Source organism: Vipera berus, assembly GCF_964194415.1.
Source record: "Vipera berus genome assembly, chromosome: 9".
Lineage (NCBI taxonomy): Eukaryota > Metazoa > Chordata > Lepidosauria > Squamata > Viperidae > Vipera > Vipera berus.
This window is the reverse complement of record NC_138212.1, coordinates 1,551,423-1,578,893: the sequence shown is the minus strand read 5'-3', so window position 1 is coordinate 1,578,893 and position 27,471 is coordinate 1,551,423. Positions and strand designations below refer to the sequence as shown.

General features: G+C 53.4%; 2 protein-coding genes across 4 annotated transcripts; one reads left to right on the top strand and one right to left on the bottom strand.

The window, feature by feature from the left end:
- Window positions 1–205: 205 nt before the first annotated feature.
- Window positions 206–20,445, bottom strand: STRN4 (striatin 4; the record flags this gene model as incomplete). 2 transcript variants are annotated; one of them, XR_014027388.1, is made up of 19 exons in its annotated part: window positions 206–1,681; window positions 2,543–3,123; window positions 3,542–3,730; window positions 4,663–4,749; window positions 5,304–5,402; window positions 5,557–5,697; window positions 6,865–7,029; window positions 7,764–7,885; window positions 8,566–8,613; window positions 9,606–9,781; window positions 9,976–10,091; window positions 10,342–10,455; window positions 11,468–11,618; window positions 12,381–12,537; window positions 13,160–13,360; window positions 14,153–14,231; window positions 14,328–14,404; window positions 15,049–15,152; window positions 20,173–20,445. XR_014027388.1 is itself a non-coding variant. In XM_081335107.1 (18 exons), the coding sequence occupies 17 exons, from the start codon at window positions 20,443–20,445 to the stop codon at window positions 3,561–3,563; spliced, it is 2,280 nt and encodes a 759-aa protein (XP_081191233.1). In that variant the 3' UTR covers window positions 206–3,123; window positions 3,542–3,560. The 2 variants fall into 2 exon arrangements, 1 of the variants encoding a protein (XP_081191233.1); XM_081335107.1 differs by having other exon boundaries at window positions 206–3,123.
- A 192-nt stretch (window positions 20,446–20,637) lies between these two features.
- On the top strand, window positions 20,638–24,937 carry FKRP (fukutin related protein). 2 transcript variants are annotated; one of them, XM_081334428.1, is made up of 2 exons: window positions 20,638–20,848; window positions 21,886–24,937. In XM_081334428.1, exon 2 carries the CDS (start codon window positions 21,978–21,980, stop codon window positions 23,487–23,489), a length of 1,512 nt encoding a protein of 503 aa, XP_081190554.1. In that variant the 5' UTR covers window positions 20,638–20,848; window positions 21,886–21,977; the 3' UTR covers window positions 23,490–24,937. The 2 variants fall into 2 exon arrangements, with proteins under 2 accessions (XP_081190554.1, XP_081190555.1); XM_081334429.1 differs by lacking the exon at window positions 20,638–20,848 and adding an exon at window positions 20,947–21,452.
- Window positions 24,938–27,471: the final 2,534 nt, after the last annotated feature.

The following is a 27,471-nucleotide window of genomic DNA, read 5'->3' as shown; positions in this document are numbered from 1 at the left end:
GGGTTGTTAAGTGTGAAAAACGGTCGTAAATCACTTTTTTCAGTGACCCGTTCAGTTGTAACTTTGAATGGCCACCGAGTTGTTGTAATTCAAGGGACTCCCTGTATGGAAAAATCCAACCCTTGAAACAGCACTTGTGAATGGGTGCGCAACGGGCCCTGGACATTGCAGAAGACCAGGAAAAAAACGACTTGCAAATTCCGGCTCTTATTGCAAAACAATTACATGTTTTTTTTAATTACTTTTATTATTAATATTATTATTACCAAGGCAGTTTTTCCTTTTTTTTGTGCCATACAGTTCAGTTTTCGGATTAAAACAAGGCCCCAAATTATAAAGACAAGAAAGTTCAAATAAATATAGGAGAAAGCTAAATTGGCGTTTTTGTTTTTTTAAAAAAACAAAGCAGGCGTGCTCGGTTCGTATCGACGAGCCCCACGAAGGAAGAAGGGTGAATGGGAGAAAAAGGGGTGCGTGGGGAGGGAGTGGCCGGTAGTGAGTCTCAGGGGAGGGGGGTAGATTGGGGGCGTGTGTGACACGGCTGCTTCTTGCCTTTGAAATCAGCCTTCCCCTCTCTCTCGCACCCCGGGGCCTAGTTCAAATCGGACGTTTTTCCTTTTTTAAAAAAACCCCGGTTGGTGCGTAGAAACTATCACACAGTGATAACGAGGTTGTGGTTATTTCAGGATCAGCCCTTCGGAGTACTGGGGGTGGGGGGGCCATTTTTTCTTTTCAAACCTTATTTTTCTCAACAGTACAGAATATACAAAAACCAACCAGGAAGACCCAAATACCCAACCCGATAAAACGTCTAAAAAGTGAAACCCAAACTGGTGATTTCCCCCCCTTCTAAAACTTACTTCCAACTGCAAGGAGAGGGTGCTTGCAAACAGCTTGGGTGATATTTGTAGGGAGGGAAGGGGGGGGCTTATAAGGTCAAGATGGAGGTCAGAGTTGGGAAATCAAAGCCCATTGATGTGCATAAAAAAGGGACAGGGTTTTGATCTCCTGGTGGTGCTCGCTCCCTTGACTTTGGGGACCCCTCGCTGCAGATATGACCAAAACAGCTGTGCGTCTGCCCTCGCCTTGCGTAGACGTTTGCCAGCGCTTTGAAGAACCGTCTGGGTCTCCTTTCATAGGTTTCCCAGGCCAGGAAAAAGGGCAGAGGCCGCTAGCTGCCCACCCCAGCTTAGTGTGTTTGATTTCGGGCAACGGAGCAGCTCAGATGTGCTGCAGGAGATGGGGGGGCGCCCCTTCCCCATTCTTGAATCTAGAAGCTGCCTTCGTTTCGTTTCAAATCTTGGATTAAACCTGGTTGCCAAACTGACGTATTTGGCGATTGGGTGACAAAATAAACCCATCTCCAACCTGGGGTCTTTCCCGACAGCCCCAGGTTAAGGAAAGTCATCTTAGGGTGCATGTATCAGCCCCCCAAATAATGCCCCCTCTCTAATAAAGTCTCCCATGGGGGAGGGGGGGAAAACGTGCATCTTGCTTTAAATGGTCACCAGGCCTGCCAGTTTCCTTGCTTGGAGCAAAAAACCTCCCCCCCCCCCGAGTTTGGTTCTGGATAGAGGACAGCAGAAGCAAGAATCTGAGAGGGAGGGGGGGCTTTATTGCTAGAAAGGACCCCTCCCAGGCAGGCTGAGCAACTGAAGGGGGCCCCTGGAAGTCAGTGGCTCTGAAAAAAGAGGTAATGGGAAAATTATTAGTGTTTCTCAAGCTTAGCAACTTTTAACACACGTGGACTTGGACTCCCAGAATTCCCCAGTCAGCGATGCTGGATGGGGAATGCTGGGAGTTGAAGTCCACGTGTGTTGAAGTGGCCCAAACTGAGAAGCGCTGTGGATCGCTTGCTTCCAGACGTCAAATCTGGTGGCTCCCCTACCTTCTGCAGGCACGCAAGCCCACCCACCCGCTTAGAAGCAGGAGCCCCTTCCTCTTCGCCCAGGACGAGGCCATCCGGCCACTTTTCCTCCCCTCCCTCCCAATGTTCCTTCCCCAAACTTTTAACCCTCCTCGTCACCCCCTATTCATCACATGTGCGGACCCCCTTTCTCCTTCCCCCAAAGCCCCCCGCCAGCCGGGATGTTTCCTCACTAGCAGGGGGAGACCAGCATGGGCTGGCTGGCTGGTCAGCCCTGCTCCCCTCCTCCTTCTGGCCCCCTTTGCCCTCCCTGGCCCCCTTCAGAACAGGGGTCTCCAAACGTGGCCCCTTTTTAAGACTTGTTGACTTCAACTCCCAGAATTCTTTGGTGGCTGGAGAATTCTGGGAGTTGAAGTCCACCAGTCTAAAAGGGGCCACGTTTGCAGACCTCTGCTTTAGAATAACAGCCAAAGCAGAGCAGACCCCCGCCCAGATCTTCTGCCTCTTTTGCAGGATACCTGCCTGAGAAATGGGGGTGCAGGGGGCTGGAAGAGGATGACACCCCGTCTCCTCTTTTCAAGATGGCTGCCGCTAAGCGAGGCATGCCCCAGGTGTGCCAATCAGAAGGGGCTGAAGAGGTGGCGGAGAGGCAGAACAAGGGGAAAACGTTGGCACCTGATTTCCTTCCGGCTCTTGAGCCCCGAAGCTCCCACCGTGGGGCCGGAGGACGAGTCAACGGCCGGACCTTGGAGATGCCGCATTTTGTCCACCTTCGGGGAAAGTCTGTGTGGCGTCAGAGCAGCCCAAAACCTTTGAAAAAAATGTCCTTGGCCAACTGAGCCGAGAAGGGGAGATTTCAATGCCCCTCCCTTTTCCAAGGAGGCAGAGGTTTTTTTGGGGGGGCGGGGTGTCTCCAGGTGCCCCTCCTCAAGCTCCTGCGGCGGCTCAGTCCAGGATCCCTTCCCCCTCCGAGGGCCATGGGGGGGGGGGAGGGAGGAAATGTTTTTTTTCCACTCCCTGAGCTGGGAAATGAAAACCACAGGGGGCCTTGAAATGAGCGGAAAAAAAGAGGTTGCAGTGCTGGTGAAGGTGAGCTCTGAGTTCGAGGAAGGAGCTGTGGCTGGCCCCTCGTGCTGTCCAGCAGGCATTGGTCCCGAGCTCAGGGGAGGCGGGGAAGGGTCCCGGCAGGTGAGGGACGCGCCGTCGTAGCACCACTGCCGGGCCGGAGAAAGAAGGCAGCGGAAGAGCCAGGGATCCTGGGAAGAGGAGAAAGAGGCCTGTGAAGAAGCCCGCGGGGGTGTGTGGTGTGTGTCCCAACAGCATGAGGGAATACAGGTAGACCTTGACTTACAACGGTTCATTTAGTGACCATTCAAAATTATAACGGCACAAAAAAACGGGACTTATGACTGCTTTTCACACTTACGACCGGTGCAGCATCACGATGGTTATGGGATCAAAATTCGGGCGCTTGGCAACTGACTCGGATTTATGACGGTCGCAGCAAAGTCGTAAGACAGGGCAACATTCACTTAACAACTGGCCCACTTAGCAACAGAAATTTTGGGCTGGGTTGTGGTTGTTAAGTCGAGGACTACCTGTAACTGAGTTGGAAGGGACCTTGGAGGTCCTCTAGTCTGATCCCCCCCACCCCATCCCCCGAGCAGGGCCTACCTGCAGGCCCGCCTCCCCTTCAGATGAAGACCTTGGCCAGGGCGTCGGCGCCCGCACTGGCGATCAGGGCCTTGCTGGGGTGGAAGGCCACGTCGTGAATGGCTTCCTCATGCTTCTTGCGGTGAGCCGTGATCTCCTGCGTGCAGGTCTTGTTATCCAGGTTCCACAGCCGCAGCGAACAGTCGTGGCCTGCGGGAGGAGAGTAGCTGGAAGCACCCACAACCACACCCAGAGATGTGCACCCACGCAACGCAAGACCCTCCTGGGCTGCCACAGCCCTTCAGGCAAAAGCCAAGAGCAGGGCTGGCCCTTTGAAGGCCAAACGGCTTCTTCTCAAGGGAGGACGCGCCCAGGGGTTATCAGCACTTGAATCCAAGACTCGGAACTCGTTCAGCACGGGGGCGGGCAATTAATTTATCCAAGAGGCTAAATGAGAAACTGGGATTGTTTCAGAGGACGGAACCAACAGGGATGTGAAGGTGCGTAGGCACACACACACACACACATACGGGTATCCTTGACTTAGAGCTGTTTATGTAGTGACCATTCCAAGTTACAACAGTGCTGAAAAAAGGGACTGAAAAAGCATTTTTCACGCTTACGACCGTTGCAGCGTCCCTCTGATCACTGGATCAAAATTTCACACGCTTGGCAACTGACTCCTATTTATGACAGTCATGGGATCCCCTTTTGCGACCTTCCGACAAGCTGAGTCAATGAGGGAAGCCAGATTCACTTAACAACCGCGTGACTGACTTAAAAACTGCACCGATTCACTTAACCGCTGTGGCAAGACAGGTCGAAAACAGGGACAAAACCCACTTAATGACTGTCTCGCCTAGCGACAGAAACTCTGGACTCCATTGTGGTTGTAAGTCTAGGACTGCCTGGATATCAGTGGGGAAAAGGAAGGAGCAGAATAAAACCGCCTGCGCCGAGTGCCCTTGTTGACCCCTGGTTTCCAACAGCCCTCAAAAGCCCCGGTCGGCTCCGACAGAAGCCGAGGATCCTCAGAGCTTACACCTCCACCCCCCAGTTTGCTGTGCTGAACAGCGCTTGCGAGGTTGGCCGCAAGGCTCATTTCTCTGCCCGGGAGACCAAGGAAGAGAGCGGGTACCTACTTCCTGACATGAGGAAGACTCCGTTGGGATCCACGGCTAGGCAGGTGACTGCATCCAGGTGGGCCACCATAGAGTGCACGGCTTTTCCTGGGCAGAGAGGGAGGGGAATCGTGATCAGGGCTAGACCGGACCCTGACGGCTTTCTTTTCCAGCCCTGAATGGGGGTCACTGCCCGTTCTTGTGAAGGAGCCGGATAAAGGAGATTATCTGTAGCTCAGGCTTGAAATTCAGCCCATTCCTTACTAGCACTGATGAAGTTGCCCAGTTGGGTCATGAAACGTCTGCAAGGAAACCGCCCAGCTCAGAGAGAACCAAAGAGAACCAAAGTTGTGGCTGTTTTTTCTTCTTCGCCTTCTCCTCCCCCTCCTCTTCTTCTTCTTCTCCTCCCCCTCCTCCCCCCCACTGACGATGTTACCTAGTTGAAGTTACCAAGATGGCTTATGAAACATCTGCAAGCAAACAACCCAGCTCACGGAGCACCAGGGTCCCCACGGTCTTCCTCCCTTACTCCACAATCCCTGCCCCTCCTAGCCCTGATGATGTCTCCTAGTTGGGTCATGAAACGTCTGCAAGGAAACCGCCCAGCTCAGAGAGCACCAAGCAGCCCTTGAAGGAATCGGAGGCCCTAAGTCCCCCCTTACCTGTCCGATTGTCTAGGAAACGGATCCCTCGGTCGTCGTGCGCTGTGATGGTGATGGACTGGGTGGGGTGGCTCACCACCTGGTTGATCTGACTGGCTCCTGGCCAAGGGCAAGAGAAGGGCGTCAGCTCTGCTTCCAGAGGGCTTTCAGAACTAGAGGACGCTTCCTTCATTTTAAGACGCAACCCGCCTACCTGAAATTCACGCACCACCGAAGGCCCTTCCCCCCTCTTCACCCACCTGCCCCAACTCACCAGTGGCAGGCCTGCTCTCGAACGCCAGGACGGGGCAGGCAGCCTCCACGTCGTAGAGCAGCGCCCGGCCCGTCTGGAAGGCCACCACCACCCGCGTGGCATCCGTGCTGGAGAAGGCGACGGAGGTGGGGCTCCCGTTTTCTGCAGAAGAGGACCAACAGGACCGGGGGGGGGGGAGGTAATCTTTTAATTTGTTTTAACGTTTGTATTGACTGTTTTTTAAATGCCCTGTAAACCGCCCTGAGTCCTTCGGGAAAGGGCGGTATATAAATCTAAATAAAATAAAATAAATAAATAAATAATCCCTCGAACGTAGTAATAAAAAAACCCCTCCACTCTGTAGTATTCTGATTTTTAACCTATTGGTAGTCCTTGACTTACAACCCTTTGTTTACTGACCATCTGACATTACAACAGATTTGTAACTTATATTCCAGGATGTTTCAACCTTGTTAACTCTCAAGACTCTTTTTTCTGCAATGTATTCTAAACGGTCTATGATTATTATCTCTCTCTCTCTCTCTCTCTCTCTCTCACTCTCTCTCTCTCTCTCTCTCTCTCTCTCTCTCTCTCTCTCTCTGTGTGTGTGTGTGTGTGTGTGTGTGTGTGTGTGTGTGTGTGTGTGTATTTCACACTTCCATGTCCGTTGCAGCCTCCCCATGGTCACATGATCAAAATTCAGAGGCTTGGCAACTGACTCATATTTATGACGGGTTGCAGCGTCTCAGGGTCGCGTGATCCCCTTTGGCAACCTTCAGGCAGACAAAGTCAATGGGGAAGCTAGACTCACTTAACAACCTGTCACTAACTTAACAACTACAGCGATTCATTTAACAACTGTGGCAAGAAAGAACATAAACTGGGGCAAAAATCACTTAACAAATGTCTTGTTTAGCGACCCGAATTTTGGGTTCGATTGTGATCGTTGAGGACCACTTCTATAGCATATGTATATGGATGCGCATGGATGTGTGTGTGCAGGCATCAGAATTTCATTTTTTAATGTGTCCCAGTGTGTCTTGTCTTGCCCTGTCTTATCTCATCTTACGGAACAGAAAAATAAACTTTACTGTCACTTTAAATGTACACTAATCAGCATACATTAAAATGAAGTTTCGTTGCATTCAGCTCTCAAAAAAATCCCACTGTGCACATACCCACCTACACACACATATATGACACAGAGAAACATCCCAGTCTGGCTCGAATGTATACTTGTGCATGGTGAAATATACACCTCTTATCTTGAAGGATGGAGTTTGCGTCACCCCCTCGTAGTGCCTGCAGAACCCGCCCAGCCCAGCTCACCGCTCTCCGCGCTGTAGGTGCTAAGACAGGAGCCGCTGCACGGGTCCCATATCCTCACGGTGCCGTCCGCCGAGCAGGAGGCCAAGCGGTTCCTCGAGAGACTGAAGGCCAGACTCCAGACGGCATCCGTGTGGCCGCCCAGGACAGCGTGGAGCACACTTGGATCTAGGCCACAAAGAGAGAGACGGAGTCTGCCACTCTTCGCTGGTGCCGAAGCTTCACCGCAAGCGAGGGGGACCAAGGAGAGCGCCGGGCCCCTTGGCTGGGAACACGAATTCAGGAGGAGGGAAAGACGGTTCTACCTGCCAGCTGCTCAGATTTGTTCAGACCGAACTACCAGAAAGGCCTGTCTGGTCTAGTGGTGAAGGCACCAGGCTAGAAACCAGGAAGCGGCGAGTTCTAGTACTGACTGAGGTCTGAAAGCCGGCTGGGTGACTTTGGGCCAATGGCCAGCAGACAACACATTCACTCTTTCTCAGCCCAACCCAGCTCACAGGGTGGTTGTTGTTGCTGTTGTTGTTGCGCGGTAAATAGGAGGAGGAAGGAATATTAGTTCGCTGCCTTATTTATAAAAATAACGACGACGGGATAAAAATAAAGTAAATAAATCTTAGTAATAAACAAACGGCATTGACAGGTTCTCACAGGTTAGACTAAGACAGCTGACCGGCCACTCAAGGACACGTAAAAAGGAACAACCAGCTTTGGAAAACGAGAAGCAGGAGGAGGGCGAGGGTGCGAGCACACAGCCGGGGCCCCAGCAGGCCTTTTAAACAAGGGCTTGGGCAGGGAACGAAGAAGCCAAACGGTTCCCCGTCTCCGAACAATAAACCGGACTCTCCATCCGACGTTGCCTTTCGGGATTCAGCTTTGCAAGCCAGAAGGCGGGAGCTTCCTACCGTAGCCGTCGTAAGGATCCATGCCCAAATCGGGGATCTTCCAACAGCGGATTCTGGCATCCGATCCACCGCTGTAGCAGGACTCGCTGTTGCAACCCATGGCCACAGAGAGCACCGGGCCCCTGGAAGGGCACCAAGGAGAGGCGTCAGGGAAGGAAGGCTCGGAACAGGCGAGAAGGAAGCGCATCTCCAAACGGCCTTTCGAAGCCCGATTCTGAGGAATCTCCAGGTTTCTTGGGAAGGTGGCTTTGTTGCCTTCTGAGGTTCTGTTCTCGTCCCCCCCCCCCCCGGTTAGTCAGGGCAAATCGGCAGAGTGGGGCGGCTGCCGGGGGTCAGAAATAGGCCGCAGATGGCCACATAGCCTTTTATCACTGCACAGGTAATCCTCGATGTACGGCCACAGTTGAGCCCCAAATTTCTGATGCTAAGCAAGGCAGCTTTTAAGTAAATTCTGCCCCATTTTACGACCTTTTTTGCCCCAGTTCTTAAGTCAGTAACACAGTTATTCGGCGTATCTGGCATCCCCATGGGCTTTGCTCGCCAGGTCGCCAAAGGGGATCACGTGACCCCGGGACGCTGCGACCGTCATAAATACGAGTCAGCTGCCAAACGTCCAAACTTGGATCATGTGATGCCGCAAAGGTCGTAAGTGTGAAAAACAGCCCTAGGTCCCTTTTTTCAGTGCCACTGTAACTCTGAGCGGTCACTAAATGAATTGTTGTAAGTCGGGGATACCTGTACTTCCCTGCATCCCAAAAAAGCCCCCCTTCCCCCCCACCCTGCAGCGAGCAAATCTGCGCACCTGTGTCCTCTGAAGGCGTAGACCGGTTCCACATCCAAAGCGGCGTTCCTGTCACCGGAAGAGAGGAGAGAGGACCAAACAATATCAGAGGAGTCATCTCGATTTGGTCTCTTTTCCCCTGGTCGTTCTGTCGGTTTCCAGGGGCTCCCAACCTGGCCTGCAGCAGCCGAACGTCAGCAGAGTGGCATCCAATGGGGCCAATGGGTCGAGGGCTCAGCTAGCCCGTCCTTCCCCAACTCGGTGCCCTCCAGACCTCCTGTGGCTCCTGTCCGGTCCAAAAGCCTCACGGGGTCTAACCAGCCGGCAATCGGCCTATAACACCTCTGGACAGTAGAAATCCTTCAGCAGAAGTCACGGCACCCGCACAGAGGGGCCCGGGGCCCTGCTCCAGATGAAAAGGCAGGGGGAGACACACACCCCTCTGCCTCCACCCTATGGAACACCTTGACCCCACAGGTGATGCAGGCCCCCACCCGCCGGTCTTCGGAAGGGCACTAGAACCTGGCTCTGCCAACCGGCCTGGGGTGCAAAGAAGGCCCTGCGGCCCCTGGGGGTGCTTCCTCTGCCTTTGAACTCTGCCGTTTTTTAAACTCTGTTTTAATCTGGGTTCTAACTGATTTTACACAATTTTACTGATGTAAAACTGCCCAGAGACACAGAAGCGTGGTGGGTGGTACAGAAATTAGATGATAGATAGATAGATAGATAGATAGATAGATAGATAGATAGATAGATAGATAGATAGATAGATAGATAGATAGATAGATAGATAGATAGATAGATACAGATGGATGGATGTAGATAGATATATATGGATGGAAGGATGGAGAGAGAGAGTGAGTGAAAGAGAGGGGATAGATAGTATTTTTATTTTTTTTATTTTATTCATCAAATTTTTATGCTGCCCATCTTCCCAATAAGGGGACTCAGACAGAGAGACTCAGAGACAGAAAGACAGGCAGGATAGATAACAGAGAGAGAGATCTACAGACAGAACAGAAGGACGGAGGGAAGGAAAAAGGGAAAGGGGAAAGGCTCACTTTTTGGCAGCCACGGTCTTCTGAAGGTTCCAGAGCTTCAGGGTGCCGTCCTCCGAGGCCGTGACCAAAGCTGACTCCCGGTGGTGGAAGACTAGGGCTCGAATGCCATCATAGTGACTCCTCAGGGTGAATTTGGGGTTCCACGTCTTCTTAAAAGCGTCTTTGCTGTCCGAGAGCTGGGAAAGGAGGAGAGAAAAGACTCAACACCCGGGGCTTCCCATGCGCAACCTCCTCCCCCCCCAGCCCTGCAGACCCCTCTCTTCTGGCACACCCGACCGACCGCGCACAGTGGCCGAAGTGCAAGAGGACAAGGCAGGCGAAGGGACGACGGAGCAGCGAGAGCAACGGTTGCCCCTCCAAGGCTACTCACATCACAGCTCAGCTCGTTGTCGTTGGTGACGGTCAGGTCGGCGAGGTCGCCCAAGCTGACCTCCCCGCCTCCGATGGTGTCCATGATAAAGACGTCTGACGAGAAGCCCAGCGACCCTGATTTGGGGGAGAGGGAAGGAAAGCGTTCGGACGGGGCAGGGTGGAGGAAGAGATGCCTTGGGCAGAACGACGGAAAAGGGTGCCAAGTGTGGGGTCTTCCAGCTTGGCCACTTCAAGACTTGCGGACTTCCAGAATTCCTCAGCCAGCCCTGGCTGAGGAATTCTGGGAGTTGAAGTCCACAAGTCTTAAAGTGGCCAAGTTGGAAGACCCCTGCCGTAATGCGTGGGGGTCTAGCCAAGCCGTCACCTTCGTGGGATCTGGGCTGGGAAGTCATGGCTGACGGGATGGAAGGCTTCGGAGAGAGTCCGTCGACGTCCCGGAGATCAGCCAGCATCCCTTGCAGCTTCACCCGGCGGGGGCCTGGAAGACAGACAGGGAAGGGAATCTGAGTCAGCCTCCACGGCTGCCAGTCAGGCACTCTTTCGAAATGCAGGGAGCACGAAGGCGTCCCCAGAGACAAGGCAGGGCAGGCCTCGCCTCGTGACAGTTCTGTTGCTAAGCCAAACAAACGATGGCTGAGCTTTGCCTCATTTTACAACCTTCCTTTCTTTCCTGTTAAGTCAGTAACAGGGTCGTTAAGGGAATCTGCCTTCCCCGTTGACTCTGCTTGTCGGGCAATTGCAAAAGGGGATCAGGTGATCCCAGGACCTTCTGACCGTCATAAATATGAGTCAATTGCCAAGCATCCGGATTTTGATCACGTGGCTGGATGCTGCAACGGTTCTAAGTGTGAAAAACAGTCATAGCTCACTTTTTCCAGGGCTTTTGTAACTTTAATAACAAGAAAGTTGGAAGGGACCTTGGAGGTCATCTAGTCCAACCCCCGGCTCAGGCAGGAAACCCTACACCATTTCAGACAAATGGCTGTCCAGTCTTTTCTTAAAAACCTCCAGTGATGGAGCATTCACAGCTTCTGGAGGCAGGTTGTTCCACTGGTTAATTTTCCTAACTGTCAGGAAATTTCTCCTTAGTTCTAGGTTGCTTCTCTCCTTGGTTAGTGTCCATCCGTTGTTTCTTGTCCTGCCTTTGAATGACTCTGACTTAGAACGCTCATTACATGAGCTGTTGCAAGTCAAGGACTGCCTACAGTCTGAATTGATATAGGGTCTCCTGCTTGAGCAGGGGGTTGGACTAGAAGACCTCCAAGGTCCCTTCCGACTCTGTTCTGCTGTTAATTTGGGCCTGGTGTCTCAGGCAGCCTCTCCTGTTCCCGAGCAAGGAGCCATCTTCTGGCTCCCAGCAGCTTCAGTGACGACGCAAACCCCCCCCCAGCCCCCCATTTAACTGCCTTCCCACCTTTCTACTTCCCGACGCCCTCCCTTCGCGGAAAAAGAAGCGAGGAGTCCATTTGCCGGCTCCCCAGAGAACTCACCCAGTTCGTTGCCATCTCCAGCACACCGGCTGTCACCAGACCCTTCCCCGTTTTCCCCGGAGCCCAAGAAGTGAAACTCGCTCAGGGCGTCCTCCGAGTCTTCGTCGTCATCTTCGTCCTCCACTTCGGGCATCAGGGGCTTGCTGGCGAGCTGCGAAGAAAAGCACGGCCAGCAGATCTGGGTTAGAGCTGCTTTCCTAATCCACATCGAGGGGATTCCAGCACAGAACGGAATCACAGAGAAGCAGTTTTGGGGTCTGGCGCACGGTGAAAAGGCTGTAAAATAGGCCTCGTGCCCCAAATAAAACGGAAGGGGGAAATATCCCCAATAAGGCCTCCTAATTCTCAGGATCGCCCTGTTGTGAAGCTGCAGTGCTTCTTCAGCGAACGAGGGCTACCTCAATGGCAACAGGCTGATATTTTGCTTTTTCAGCTTGAAAACTAAAGGAATAAATTAAAACATCGCACAAACAGAAAAAGACGTGACTAATCGTACCCACGCTGTGATTGATATCCCATGTTTTAAAGCAGGAGGGCCCAATCTTGGCAATTTTAAGACTGGTGGACTTCCACTGCCAGTGGGGAATTCTGGGAGTTGAAGTGCACAAATCATAAAGTTGCCCAGGTTGGACACCCCTGTTTTAAAGGAAAAACTCCAATTAATAAACCGAAGTAGGAAGGGCAAAATTTTCACGCCCTTGAAATGCTTCCAAAACGGCTGCTGTGGGTCGCACATTTCACACTCCAGGGGAAGTTTTGCTTTAGAAATTTGATTGCAAGAAGAGCCGAAATCCAGTTTCCATCCTTAAAATGACAAGGTTCTAGTCCTCACCGAAGACTGCGCACCACTCAGCAGCCTAGCCACCTGGTGCCTGTTTAACCCCAGCAACCTGACAAAGAGCGAAGGGGATACCTTTACTCGCTGCTTCTTGTGCTGGCGCTGCGTTTCCAGGGACAGGCCTTCCAAATCCTCCTCTTCGTCGCTGTCATCGTCCTCGCAACCCCTCAAAAAGGGGATCTTCTCCATGACGGTGTTACTGATCCGGTCCGTCGCCTCCTTCCCAGCGTTTCTGTCAGAAGGAAGGGAATATCTGTAGCTTGGTTTGAATGTGGGGTCCTCAGTGCTGTCTGAGCCTGGGGGCTTTCTAGCAGACATTTCAGGACCCAACTAGGTGACCTCATCAGTGCTAGAAGGGTGTGTGTGTGTGTGGTGGTGGTGGAGGAGGAAGACTGTGGGATCATTGGTGCTCTGCGCTTGTTGGTTTTCTTGCAGACATTTCCTGACACAACTAGGTCACATCATCAGTGCTAGGAGAAAGTGGGTTGTGTGGGAAGGAGGAGGACTGTGGGGTCCTGGTGCTCTCTGAGCTTGGTGGCTTTCTTGCAGATGTTTCATGACCCTACTAGGTAACATCATCAGTTCCAAAGGGGGAGTTGTGGAGGAGGAGGACTGTGGGGTCCTTAGTGCTTGCTCAGCTTGGTGGTTTTCCAGCAGACATTTCATTACCAAACTAGGTACAATCATCACGGCTACCGCGAGCTCATTGTCAACATCAAACAGGAAGTACGAAGAAAGACTGCACGTTCTCCACTTCTCCAGGAAATCTAACAGAAGCAGCAGTGATGGGCAGCCACAAAGCAAGGGTCCCAGGGAGGTCATTCTAACCCAGACAGATGCCCCAAGCCGCTCACCTTTTGATCTGCTCCTCGATCTGCTTGACCAGGAGCGATTCGCCTCCGTTCAGGCCGGTGGCCCCCATGGCTGGTCCGGTCCCGGGGCTGCTGGCTTCGGCAGCCCCGTTCAGCTCCATGGAGCAGCGACCCAGTAAGGAGCGAACCCGCTTGGAGCGCATGTCCAGGATGGTGTCCGTGTAGCCCACTTCTTCCAAATACCTGGAGAGACCCCCGGGGTCCGAGGGAAAGGCGGCCCTTAGTCAAACGGGCAGGTTGGCAACCGGTGGCCTCCAGGTCACCGAGGCAGTCCTCATTTTGCAGCCATTCAAAGTTATGACGGGCCTCTCTGGAGGCACTTACGACCTGGTTTCGAACTTCCGACGGCTGCATGCCCCCCAATCAAGCCACCGCACCCTGGGTGCTCGGCAACCAGCCTGCACTTACGTCCATTTGCAGCATCTCAGGGTTACCTGACTGTGTTTGGCCAAAGTTTTGCTGAAAACCTGCATTTACTTCCTCTTTTGGGTGAAGTGGCCTGTAGCAAACCACTGGTTCGCTTAATGACTGCCATGAAAAAGAGGCCGTAAAAATCAGATTGGACACGTGGCCGGCCCGTTTTACGACTATCCCGACTTTTATTTATTTAGAAAGTTTTTATTTAGTTATTTACATGACTTACGACCATGACAGGGCAGGCTCCATTCCAGTCGTGAGTGGAGGATTACCTGCACTGGGCAAAACCTTGGAAAGAGCCCCGTTTTGGCTCAGAGGGGCGTCGCTCAAGCTCAGAAGACACCCAGAAAAGGACTGGGGCCCTTCCAGAAAGGGTGGAACCCGTATCAAATGCACACTTCATCAGGATGAAAAAGAATCTGGCACGCTCCTTGTTGACGCTGACCAAAAAACAGCTGCCAAAGAGGCTGGCAGCCCCAAAAACCCCCAGTGGGGAGGGCCGGTGCATTTCCCCTGCCTTCGGAGACCGACCCGCCCCTTGAAGCCCCCTGTACTCACTGGCGGAGGAGCTGGCGTCCTTCTTTCCAGATGAACGGGCTGTTTTCCAGGGAAAGGAGCTCGGCCGGCCCGTTGGACACTAAACGTGGAGGAGCCCCATCAGTGAGTCCCTTGGCTCCGGGGCCCGCCCACCCAACAGCGGCCCTGGGACCGGAACACCCCCCGGCCCCATTACCTGGTTCAGAGGTGGGCTCCGGTTTCTTTTCTCCCTGGTTCAGCTCAGTGCCAAATTTCAACTTGTGGTATTTTGACCTGGGAGTTAAGGAGGAAAACGTAGGCAAGGATGTGGGATGTCAGCCGTAATTTCTCGCTGTGGCCCTCAAAGGAGGGAAGGCCTTTGAACTGAAGGGCAGACGTCACAGCGAGGCAGTCTGACAGGGAAGGCGCTGGGCTAGAAACCAGGCGACCGGGAGTTCTAGTCCTGCCTTGGGCACGAAACCCAGTGGGTGATTCTGGGCCAATCACCAGGAGACGGTGAGTTCTAATCCCGACTTAGGCTTGAAAACTGAATAGGTGACCTTGAGCCAGTCCCCCTCTCTCAGTCCAACCCACCTCACAGGGCTGTTGTCGTGGGGAAAATAGGTGGAGGAAGTTGCGCTGGATATGTTCACTGCCTTGAGTTACTTACAAAATAATAAAAGCAAGGTTTTAATAAGTACATCCATATACAAGTACAGACAGACTGTGAGGACACTCAGAAAAAGAGAGAACCCCGCAGAGTATCTTTCCCCTTCCAAAATTCGGCCGTTGACTTCCAGCTTAATAAATTAAGGCAGGGGTCCCTTGTGGACTGCAACTTACAGAATTCCCCTGGACTAAGGGGTATCTCCCATCCCGCTTCCGAGTCTCCACTTGGGACACACTGGAGAGGACGCGACGCCTGCAAGGCGGCTCACCTTTCTTGCTTCAGCGCATACTCCAGCATCTTGATTCTCCGCACGAGGTCGGCCTTCACGTTCTCCTGACCCTTCCTTTCCCCCTGCAGGAAAGCCACTTGGGCCTAAGAGAGGCAGGAAACCCCAAGTTAAGGGCAGGCTATTCTGACCAGCTGCGCAAACATCCCACACCACGCAAAAAGAAGGCGTAAGGAGCATAAACCCTGTCTCGGTACGTCCAGTTCTGATCACAGAAAGACAAAAAAATATGCCGAGACCCTAGAAATGGTGCAGAGATGATCAATAAAGAGGACAAAGGGTCCGGAGGCTAAAGCGTACGCTGAATGGTTGAGGGAGCGAGGTATGTCTAGCGCAGGGGTGGGCAACCTCGGCTCTTTTATGACTCGTGGACTTCAACTCCCAGAATTCCTGAGCCACTTCTGGGAGTTGAAGTCGACGAGTCGCAAAAGAGCCAAGGTTGCCTGCCCCTGCGCTAGCTGCGTTGAAGAGAAGGAATCAGGGGACACGATAACTGTCTCCAGTATGTGAGGGGCTGTCACAGAGAAAACGGGATTGTCTTATTCTCCATAGGAGGAGAGGACAAGACGTAATGGGTGAAAGCTGGTTAGAGAGAGATGTCCACCTATGGAGAAATTTTCAGACACTGAGTATACGTAATTAATGGAGCAGCTTGCCTCCAGGAGTGGTGGGTGCTCCAGTGCTGGAGGTTTTCAAAAAAAGACTGGAGAACCATTTGACTGAGGTGGAATAAGGTCTCCCGCCTTGACCAGGAGGTTGGGCTAGATGACCTCTGAGGTTCTTTCCAGCCCTAGGATTCTATGTTCAGTGCAGTGCGAGAGAAACACTTCTGATCTTGGCATCAGCCTGCTTTTCCTGCTTAGGCCTTCCTTCTTACTAACCTAACCGTCCAGCCGTTACACGACTCGGATCATTCATACGGCTTGAAACCAAAAGGGACCCGTCACCTGAACAGGGAGGGAAATCTACGCACTGGGTCTTGAGGGTTTGGGGGATGCTGGGAAATAAGGACAACAGGCCAAGAACAACCTCAGTGGCATTTAGGAAGAAAAACTTAAATTGCAGTTGGTAAGTGGCAGTAAAAAGGCAAACCTTCCTCTCTTGAGTAATCATGAAGAACGCTTCCACTGTTGCTTTGCATACTTTGAATTTTTATAATTTTTTTTCATTTTTTACTGTGACATTTTATCTCTTTAAAATGAAGGCTGAGTGCAAAATTTACATTGCTAAGTGACACATTTGTTAAGTGAATTTTGCCCCATTTTATGACCTTCCTTGCCACAGTTAAGTGAATCACTGCAGTTGTTAAGCTAGTAACACAGTTAAGTGAATGTTTTCCCCCATCGACCACAAGAGGATCACATCTCTGTCTCTCTCTCTTTCACACACACACACACACACACACACACACACACCAGGGCACTGCAACTGTCATAAATATGAATCAGTTGCCAAGTGTCTGAATTTTGATCACCTGGCCTTGGGGTTGCTGCGATGGTCATTAAGTGTGTAAAAGTCACTTTTTTCAGTGCCGTTGTAACTTCGGTCAGTAAGTGAACTGTTGTAAGTCGAGGACAACCTGTACTGTTGCTCTACTGATTGTTGTACGTCAGCCAGAGTTGCTTCTTGGGGGGCCGGCAGTCGTATAAATGGGATTAATGAGTAATGGGTGTCCTTGAGCCTGTTTCCCTTCTAAAGTCTGAGAGGGAATTCCGGGCTTGGCGCTGGCTGCCTCCAGCCTTTCCTTTTTGGGGAAGGTTGTTCAGAGGCCGTGGAAGAAGCCGACCGTTTGGATACCTCCTGCTGGGTTTCAGGCTGAGGAACCGCACCGATCCCATTTGGGGAGGATTTGTGGCAGGACCAGGACTCGGGTCACACGGTCCACCCGTGTCTTCCCTGAACCTCAGTTTTCTACTCCCCATCATGGTCAAGCTGTGGAGGTTGGAAGGCCAGCACTGGGGAAGGTCTCCTTGTTGGAGGGAAGAGGTCCTTCACGGAAAAACCAAGGAAGTCCGGTTGCCTCTTGGAAAAAAAAGCCCCTTTGGGACAACCACCAGCCGGGTGGCTGAGACTCCAGAGATTTCAGTGTACTAAGGACACCCAAGTAGAGCTTTCTACTCTGGGCTGACCGAGGGAGGTCAGAAAGTTTTGTGCCTGGAGTGGACTGGATGGAGAGGAGCAGGTTTTGGCTGGACCCTAACAAGACCAAGACCGCCCAAATCTGGGGGTCTTTCATCATCATTTCTGGATGGGGTGGCCCTTCTTCAGACGCAAAGGGACACACAACCTGAGGGGTCCTTTGCGAGCTGTAGATTTACAATTAAGAAACAAAATCATTGCACAAAGGGAAGGGAACTTGAGAGAAGCATTCCCCCCCCCCCACCAGGCATCTCAGGGCCAACCCACACTGAACACAACCAGCGCTAACTCATCGAGGCAAACAGGCTCAGTGAGTTAATGATTACAGGCCGCACTAAGGAGGCAGTTAAAAGTTTCACCAGGCTTCCCAAAACAAACTCGGGGACGGGACCCAGAGCATCAGGAAGGAAGACAGGCAGCGTTATTTTCTAGAATTAGGGTGGCTTAAAGAGATGATTTTGGCTTTGTTTCACTGGGGCTTTAATCGTGGTCGACCACGCGTGGACGCACCCCTCCCTCCAGGTCTGACAGAGAGAGGGTGTGCAAGGCTTTCTTTAATCCTTTCAAAAAGACTTGTAAAACTTGCTGGACGAGGAATGGCGCCAGGAAAAGCACGCCGGGAGATCCCAGCTTCATAAACCCCGACGGTTGAGTTCACGCCACCAAGACATACAGGTAGTCCTCGACTTACGGCCGCAACTGAGCCCAGGATTTCTGTTCCTAAGCAAGATGGTTGTTAAGTGAGTTCTGCTCCATTTTATATCCTTTCTTGCCGCAGTTGCTGAGTGAATCACTGCAGTTGTTTAAGTCAGTCCCACGACTGTTAAGCAAATCCGGCTTCCCCCATTGACTTTCCTGGTCAGAAAGACACAAAAGGGGATCGTGTGACCCCAGGACACTGCGACCGTCATAAATACACATCAGTTGCCAAGTGTCCGAATTTTAATCACGTGACCACAGGGATATTGCGACGGTTGTAAATGTGAAAAACGGTCCCAAGTCACTTTTTCCAGTGCCATTGTTAACTTCAAACGGTCACTAAACAAATGGTTGTAAGTCAAGGACTACCTGTAGTCAAAACCTTTTGAAAGGACCTCAAATGATGGCCAGCAACTTGCACTTCCAACAGAACAGAGTTGGATGGGACCTTGGAGGTCTTCTAGTCTAACCCTCTGCTCAAGCGGGAGACCCTGGATAAATGGCTGTCCAAGCTTTTCTTGAAAACCTCCAGTAATGGAGTACCGACAACTTCTGGTGGCAAGCTGTTCCACTGTTTGCTCTGTTAGGAAGTTTCTCCTTAGTTCCAGGTTGCTTCTCTCCTTGATGAGTTTCCATCCGTGGCTTCTCGTCTGAGGACCCCCGAGGCCAATTGTGCAGAACCCTTTCTCCAGACAGATCCTTCCTTGCTGAAGTGTGCCTGTGCCAAAGTTGTCTCCAGTCTTCAGTCAATCACACCCACTCCCATATTTGTACACGCTCCGAGATACAGAAGCACCGCACACGCCTTCTATATTCTTCACCGTCACTATGGCAGCCGGGGGATGGTTGCTTCCCAACCGGTTGGGGCGACAAGGATGAGCTTTTCTCCCCAACTCTTGCAGACGCTCCTTTCTTTTAATACTTCCCTGATCTGCCACTGAGTAGGTGGCTGCAACATTTCCCTACTTACCCCACTCCATCACCAGCTTTTGGGGGGAGGGGGGGGCGCTAAAGATGGGGCATTTCATTGTCATTCCAATACCAGATTCCAAGACACAAACAATTTCTTTTTTACAGACCCGATACACCAAATAATCTGAGACTGTGTGAAAGCAAGACTTGCCACCCCGCGCATGGGCTACATGCAGCTTCAAATAAAGTTATCCTTCACAGATGTTAGCAAGCTTTCCTCCTTCCTCTATTTATGGCCTAAATATAAGGCAACCAGGGATTGATTTGTGACCAAGTTCTGGAGACTACGCCAGCATGTCTGGATGTGTGTCTTTAGCCACAGCACGGAAGCTGTTTGCAAACCACCTTCTTGTGGGATGCTGTTCTGACTCCCTAATCCGTTCTCGCCTTTCCTGTATGCCAACATTCATAGGATCCCAGGGCTGAAGGGACCTCAGAGGTCTTCTAGTCCAACCCCGTGACCCAAGACAGGAGTGCTTCCTGGATAAATGGTGGCCCATTTTTTTTGTGGCAACAGCGACAGCATTTAGGCTTATATAGCACCCCACAGCACTTTAGACAGAGCGCTCTCTGGGCAATTTACAATGTCAGGATTATTTGCCTATTGCCCCCAACAATCTGGGCCCTCATTTTACTACCTTGGAAGGATGGAAGAAAACCATTCCCCCTCCCCCATCTTGCCTAGATCTTTTGAGATCAAGGAAGCTGAACAAGATAATAGACCTGAGTGGCATCTATTGGTTTGAGATAGATGATTACTCCAGTCCTAACAAACTTTATTTCAATCGAACCCTTAATTCTAAATTAAGGGGTGGCTTAAGTGCCTCACTTCTGCCCACCTCCTCCCACTGCACCCCAAATTCACAGACACCCCCCAGTCAAGGAGGGTAAGGGTCCATGCCCCCCAAATTTCCACCCCAGCTTTCTACAGGGCAGGAGCGACCAGAAAGGAAGGGGGGGGGGAATTCAGAAATGGCCACCCCAGCACAGCTGCAAAACCAAATTGGGGGGGGGTTCAGACGTGCTGGGCTCGAGGGTCCCTGAAACCGCCCCCCCCAAGCAAACGCCTGGAGGGTTGCAGACCCCCCCCACGGAGGTCTACAACTAAAACTCCCAGCAGCCCCCCCAAGGCGACCCATCCAGAGGGGCGCCCGTGGGAGCCCCCCGCCCAGGCTAAGAATGGTGCTTGGCCGGCCGGCAAGCCTCATCACGGAACGGGGCGCCCCCCGCCCCTCCCCCGCCGGCCCCCAGCAAGAAAGATGGCGGCGGGCAGGGTCGCCCTGGCGCCCCCCCCACCTGCAGCTCGGCCCGCTCGGCCTCCCAGCGGCTCTTCTCGGCCTCGAAGCGCGCCCACTCGTGCTGGATGAAGTGCAGGATGCCCGGCAGGCTCAGCTCGGCCCCGCCGCCGCCCGGCGTGCTGGCGGCGGCCCCGCTGGGCGGCGGCTGGTCTCCCCCCGCGGCCAGGGCCTGAGGCGGCGGCGGGGCCCGGGCCGGCGGGGCCCGCTCGGCCTCCATGGGCGACGACAGCAGCGGCGGGGGCGGCGGCGGCGGGGGCGGCTGCTGCCACATGGCGGGCCCGGCCGGCCGGCGCGGGAGGAGGGCGAGGACGGGGCGGAGGAGCGCGGGCGCGCGGCCGAGGGCTGGCAGGAGGGCCGGGCGCGCGCCGGCGGGGCGCACTTCCGGCCCGAACCGAGCCGCGCCGGAAGTCGGCCTGAGGCGCGCGGCGGGGAGGGGGCGGGACCAGCGGCTGCTATGGCGACCGGGGCATCCAGGCCTGCCTGCCGCGGTCAGCCGGCTAGGGGGCGCTGCCGCGAGAGAAGCCCGCGCAAAGGATCACGGGGAGCGGCCCGTGCTGACGGTTGGTGCGCCGGGGGGGGGGGGGAAAGATCCCCGTCCTGACGTTACGCGGACCCGCGTGTCCCAGAGGCGGGCTTTCTCCCCCGCGAGGAGGCGTTATGGTCCTGGGCGACGCGTGAGTGCCGCCGAACCGGGAGGCCGCCTGGCCTGCGGGGAAGGGGCGGGGCGTGGGGGGAAGGGGGCGGAGCGGGCGTTGCCCCGGCAACGGAGGGCCCCGCGGCGAGCCGCCGCCTCGGCCTGCGAAGGGCGGAGCGAGGGTGCCTCTGAGCATAGGCAGAGGGCGGTCCCGCCCTTCTAGCGCTTTCTCTGCCTTTATTTGGCCCCGAGGGATTTTCGGAGGGACCTTCGGCCAGGAGGGGGTCAAAAAAAGGGGCCTAAGACAATTTATACGTATAAATTATAAACACGTGTAATAGTATAATAATATTAGAGTTTTATCTTCACACGGAGAGATGGATGGGGGGGCAAATCCATCTGACACAGGAGGTCCTCGACTTACAGCCGTTCGTTTAGTGACGGTTCCAAGGTGCCACGACCCTGGAAAAAGTGACTTTCGGACTACTCTCGCCCAAGGCTGGCAGGTTTCACTTCACGGCCGCAGTGCTTCGCTTCTCACAGCTGTGCCCCCAGAAGGTGGTGAACAGCCCTTCCTTTAACAGCTGCCTCGCTTAGCAACAGGAATTCTGCTCTTCCTTGTGGTCGTAATTCGAGGGCTGACTGTACGTCTTCCTCCACCTGTTTTCCCCACCACCACCACCACCACAACCCTGTGAGGTGGGCTGGGCTGATAGAGAGGGATGGGCCCGAAGCCATCTGGCCAGCTTTCATGGCTAAGGCAGAAGTAGAAGTCCCAGCCGCCTGGCGATTGGCCCAGAGTCACCCGGCCTAAGGCAGCACTAGAACTCGCTGCCCCCTGGTTTCTCAGCCGGCACCTCCACCGCAACGCCAGGCTGGTTCTCGTGAAAAGAGTTGTGTCATTTGGGGCAACACTTTAACGCAGGGGTCTTCATACTTGGCCCTTTTATGACTTGTGGACTTCAACTCCCAGAATTCCTCAGCCAGGCACTCTTTAATGTGTCCCGGCCGGCTGCAGTCCGAATCCCTTGATCTTTTCTAACATTTGTCTTTCTTTTTCTTCTCTCTGCCTGCCAGAGGAACCAGCCTTGGATGGACAAGTCTGGAGCTGCAGGACCCTCGGTGGGCCAGAGGCCGGGACCCCTCGGCAGCCGCCCACACCTTGCAAGATGCGTGTCACCTTCTGCCAGGGCGTCTTGGCCGCCGCCATCGCCATTAACCTGCTGATCCTCTACTACATCTCCAGGCTGCAGCAGCACGTCCTTCAGCGGCACAGGGGCCACGCCCAGCCCAGCTCCCCGCAGCACCTCGGCCCCCTCCGCCCCGGCGTGACCATCCTCATCCGAGACTTCGAAGACTTTGAGAACTACGTCCCCAGCGTGGTGCGGTCTTTCCTGAAGCAGCACCCGGAGCTGCCCATCCTGGTGGTGGCCGACAGCTGGCCCTACCCTCCCTTGCTTCTCCCCAAGGTGCCCAACGTCCAGCTGGTCATCCTCAAGCCTTCCCCGGCTCAGCCGGCCTACGTGTCCCGGCCGGAGACCTACGTGAGGACCGAGTACGTGGCCTTGGTCCCTGACGGGGTGAGAGTGGATTCCGCCTCGCAACTGGAGGAGCTGCTGGAGGAACTCAAGGGCAGCCGAGGGAAAGCGGAGATGGTGGCAGCTCCGGTCCAGTCCCTGCTGCCCTTCCGGTGCCTCGACCTCAAGGTCAGCCTGAGGGAATGGACGGCGGAGTACAGTGAGACGCCCTCGGCCTCTAAGCTCTGCACCGCCTTGAAGGGGACGGCCGTGGTCCTCCTCCGCACCAAGAGCCTCTTCAACCTTTCCATGCCTTTGGCCAAGCCCTTGCTGACCTCCCTTTTCATCCAGAGCTCCCTGCGCGGGTGGGCCGTCCGGGTGCTGGACCGCCCCTTCTCTCTGCTCCACCAGCCCTTGCTCACCTCCTCCCACAACCAGTGGAAGGCCGACAACCTGGCCAAGGCCCATCGGCTGCAGCTCTTCCGGGATTTTGGCATCAAGCAGGTGATTCTGGAGGACGGCAAGCAGCAGTGGTTCGGCTGCAGCAAGGAGACGCCACGGTGCTTCGGCACCATTCAGGACGACACGCCGGAATACCTCTACCAGAACCGCTGGACACCGCCCTGCTGCCTCAAAGCCCTGAGGGAAACCGCCAAATACGTGGTCAACGTCTTGGAAGTCTCGGGGGTGCGGTACTGGCTGGAGGGGGGCTCGCTGCTGGGGGCAGCCCGCTACCAGGACATCATCCCTTGGGATTACGACGTGGACCTGGGTATCTACCTGGAGGACATTCCCAACTGCGAATTGCTCCGGAGCGCCGAGTCGGGCTCCATCGTGGACGAGAAGGGCTTTGTTTGGGAAAAGGCCATCGAGGGCGACTTCTACCGGGTGCAGTACAGCGAGCACAACCATTTGCACGTGGACCTGTGGCCCTTCTACCCCAAGGACGGCCTGATGACCAAGGACGCCTGGATGGACCATCGGCAAGACGTGGAGTTCCCCGAGCACTTTTTAAAGCCCTTGGTGCCCATCGAGTTTGCCGGCTTCATTGCTTTGGCGCCCAACAATTACCGCAGCTTCCTGGAGCTCAAGTTTGGGGAAGGGGTGATTGAAAACCCAGAATACCCAAACCCAGCCCTGAAGAGCATGAATGCGGGGAGGTAAGAGGGGGGAAACACCCACCCCGGGCCCAGCTGCAAAGGGAGAGATCCTGAGGTCTCCAGAAGAAGCTAAAATCTTCCCTTTGATGTGAATCGGGAGCTGAACCATGGCTGCACGTGGGGAGGGGGGGGAATGGCCCCGCATCTCTTCTGAACTCAGGGAGATGCTTGCGACACTGAAAGGAGTCAGAGCAGGGCCCAAAGGGCCGTTTGTCCTGCATTTTCTTCCCAGAAACCATCGTCGGACGTGCATTCCTAGGCCGTGATAACCCTAACCTGGCATTCTTCACCTTCAGCAGCTGCCTCCGCACTCAGCTGCAGTTGTTGCATTTGAAAAAAAACGAACACCAGGGAGGGCAGCTGTCTCTTAAAATAGGGGCGTGGGCTGGGTCACCAGCCGAGGAAAGAAGGGGGGAGGACGTTGGCTGTTCATTTGGGCAAGGGGCGTCCGACGGAACAGACACGGCCTGGCTTTCACAAGATGGCCTGAAAGATCAAAGGGGATCCTCGTCCGAGGACTGGAAAAAATACGATACACAGATAGATGAGCACGCACATACACACCCCGATTCCGGAACAACTTGCCCACAGCCAACTTGCCCGTGGCCAACTCATCACGGCCAGCTCACCGCGGGGCAGTTTAACAATTCGGTTTAATTATTTAAAATAAATTTTTAAAAATATTTTAATTTTTGCCCTTCACGCTTCCTTTTTCTTCCTCCTTTGGCATCCTTTCTTTAATGATTGCATTCCAACATGTCTTTGATATTAGCGTAACTCTTGCCCCGCAGTGAGTTGCCCCTTGGCACGTTGGCTGTGGCCAATTGTCATAGACACCCCCTCCCCCCCTGAGCTCCCTGGTGGTCCTGGGGAGGTCAAAGAAGGGACCTGCACCCTCTTTTCCCCGCTTGGTGGCCCCGAGGGCAGGCAGCAGTGTTGCCCCACGGCTCGGAAAACAAGCGGGCGGCTTCGCCGGGAGACTCGGCACCGTTTGCCTGAGCTTTGCAAGGTCCTTTGAAGTTAGGCTTCCGATGAACTAGGCAGAAAGTTTGGCTCTGTCCCCTGGCAGGTCCTTTCAGACAGGCAGACCGAGGAACTCAGCCTCCAGTGGATGGAGGTCCCCCAGACCGTTTGAGGAAGGGCGCCTATGGGTCAAGGGTGCAAGGACATCTTGAATGAATAGGGACAGAGGTGTGCCTCTGGGGCGAACGAGCGTTTTTTTTTTTTAAGGGTAAAAGAACCGAGTTTCCTGTTCTGCTCTCCTTCCAAAGAGCCTCCCCCAAATTGGTTCTTACCGTATTTGGGCTTAGTTCCCCCCACTTATCTCGCTAACAGACAGTAATTGAGAAGCATTAGGAGTCAGGCTTGGCATGGCGGTTGAGTTGGGTGGTTCGTATCCTGGTTTTAAAACAGTAAAAAATAAAAATAACGTGCCCCCATCTTGCATCGTGTCCAAATTCTTCTTTAATGGTATGAGGTGGTGTTTTTTAATTCCTTTTTCTTTGGAAAAGGGCCAGCGAGCAGCTTGTTTAAACCAAGGTCAAAAATGAGCAGGAGAGGCTGGATTAGCTGCTTGCCAAAGGAAAGATTGCAAATGCCAACCGGCTTTTTTAAAAAAAGGAATATAACTGAAACAAGTGCTAAGATGCCATTTGACTTCAGTCCAAATTCCTGTGGGGAAGTGTTAAAATGTCGGATGCGTTTGGGGGCTCAAAGGGGGTCGGGTGATTTCAATCCATTCGAGTCTCATCAGCGCATTTGTGAGTTCAAATCCTGGTGGAGGCGTTTGGTAGCTCTCCCATCCCCCTCCCTTGGCCAATCTGCAAAAAGCGTTGCGTGCCCCCACTTCCACACAGGATCTTTTCGTTCTCAAAGCTCCTGCCACTATTCAAGTAGCGCTTGACCGATGACCATTCGCTTAAGTGACCGTTCAAAGTTACAACGGCACTGGGGGGAAAAACCCGACCAGTTTTTCACATGACTGTTGCAGTGTCCCCACAATCACGTGATCAGAATTCAGAGGCTTGACCGTTGCCGTGTCCCAAGGTCACGTGATCGCCTTTTGCCACCTTCTGACAGGCAAAGTCAACAGGAGAAGCCAGATTCACTTAACTCATCAACTGCAGTGATTCACTTAACAACAAGGTCGTAAAATGGGGCAACACTCACAACAAATATCTTCATTCGCAACATAAATTCTGGGCCCAACTGCTGGCCAGTCCCTGTACTCTAGAGATCTCCAGCTCCTTATCCTTGCCGCCATGGTGGGACCCCCAGAAATTTTGCAACCTGGGTCGGGGGTCTTCATGGAGCGGCTGAAAAATGAGCCGAGGGAATCCAAACTGGGAGAAAAATGCCATTTACTTCCCGAATCCCAGCTTTCTCCCAGCACCGCAGGCAGAGCAAGGATTGTGCAGCCTCTTTGCAATGCCTCGTTCCTGCCAGCAGAGGGCAGCAGCTGCCGAAGAAGAGTGAACCCAGAGGCCCGAAGCTGCTGACCGCTGCAGCGCTTCTCCAGATTTAATTCCAATTTCAAGGCCGGAAGGATCGTTTTTCAATTCTTGCCCGGAAAAATCCACGGGAAATCCTGCCCTGGAACGAGTCACGCCAGGCCAAGAATGCCGAGAATCCTCTTGATGCTTCCCAGTTAAGTCGCTGGCAGGAAAAGCCCCATTTTTGCTTAGTTCCTGGATGCGATTTGGAGACGGGGACAAGCCAGGAGATGAATTTAGCTCACGTGGGCTTCCATGGGTGGCCCCGTGAGAGATGCCAGGCCAGGCTGGAACGACCGAGGGTTTTGCAGTGGGGCATATCCCGAGAAATATCCCGAGAAATGCAGTTGCTCCCTTGGCCGGCTGAATGAAGCCAGCCATCCAGTTAAAATGCCCCGTGCCTTGAGGTTCAGGGTATCAAGTGAGCACATCCTGGAGAATTTGCTTCTGGACAAATTTAATTTAATTTAATTTAATTTAATTTAATTTAATTTAATTTATTGAATTTATATACCGCCCTTTCCCGAAGGACTCAGGGCGGTTTACAGGGTATAATTTTTAAAACATTAATACAAAAATTAAGACCAATTTAAAAAAGATTAAACTAAGTCCCTGCAAGATGTAAAACCCCAGTTAAAACCCAATTAAAACTCAGCCTGAGCCGGAAAGCTCAAAGAGCCAGGTCTTCAGGTCTCGGCGGAATGATCGAAGGTCGGGGGCAGTCCTCAGCTCCACAGGCAGCTGGTTCCAGAGGGCAGGCACCCCCACAGAGAAGGCCCTCCCCCTGGGTGTCATCCGCCGGCAATCTCTTACCAGTGGCACCCTGAGAAGACCCTCCCTGTGGGAGCGCACTGGACGAAGGGAGCTTGATGCCGGCAGCAGGTGTTCCCTCAAATATCCTGGACCCAAGCCATATAGGGCTTTATAGGTCATCATCAGCACCTTGAATCTCACCCGGAGGGCAACTGGAAGCCAATGCAGCTCACGGAGCAGAGGTGTTACATGGGAGTAATGGGAAACTCCCATCACAACTCGCGCTGTCCATCTCACCAAGAAACAACTCTGGGCAGCTTATACAGGTAGTCCTCGACTTACGACAATTTTGAGCCCACAATGTATGTTGCTAAATGAGACTATCAAGAGAATTTTGCCTCATTTTACGACTTTCCTTGCTGCAGTTGTTAAGTGAAGCACTGCAACTGTTAAGTTTAGCAAACATGGTCGGTAAGCAAGCCCATTTTCCTCAGTGGGCATATTTTGCCAGAAAGTGGAAATTAATGCTGGAAACTGGCCAAAAAAAACCCAAACCATCAAAAGTGTGGTCACATGACCACGGGATTCTGTAAATGACCATCAATGTAAGTTTGTTGCCAGGCACCCCAAAGGTCATCAGTGTGTGGGCAGCCATTGGAACCTCAAAAATCAGGTCATGAATAACTCTGAGACGGTCCGTCGTAACTTTGGACAGTTGCTAGGTGACTGGTCGTTAAGCAA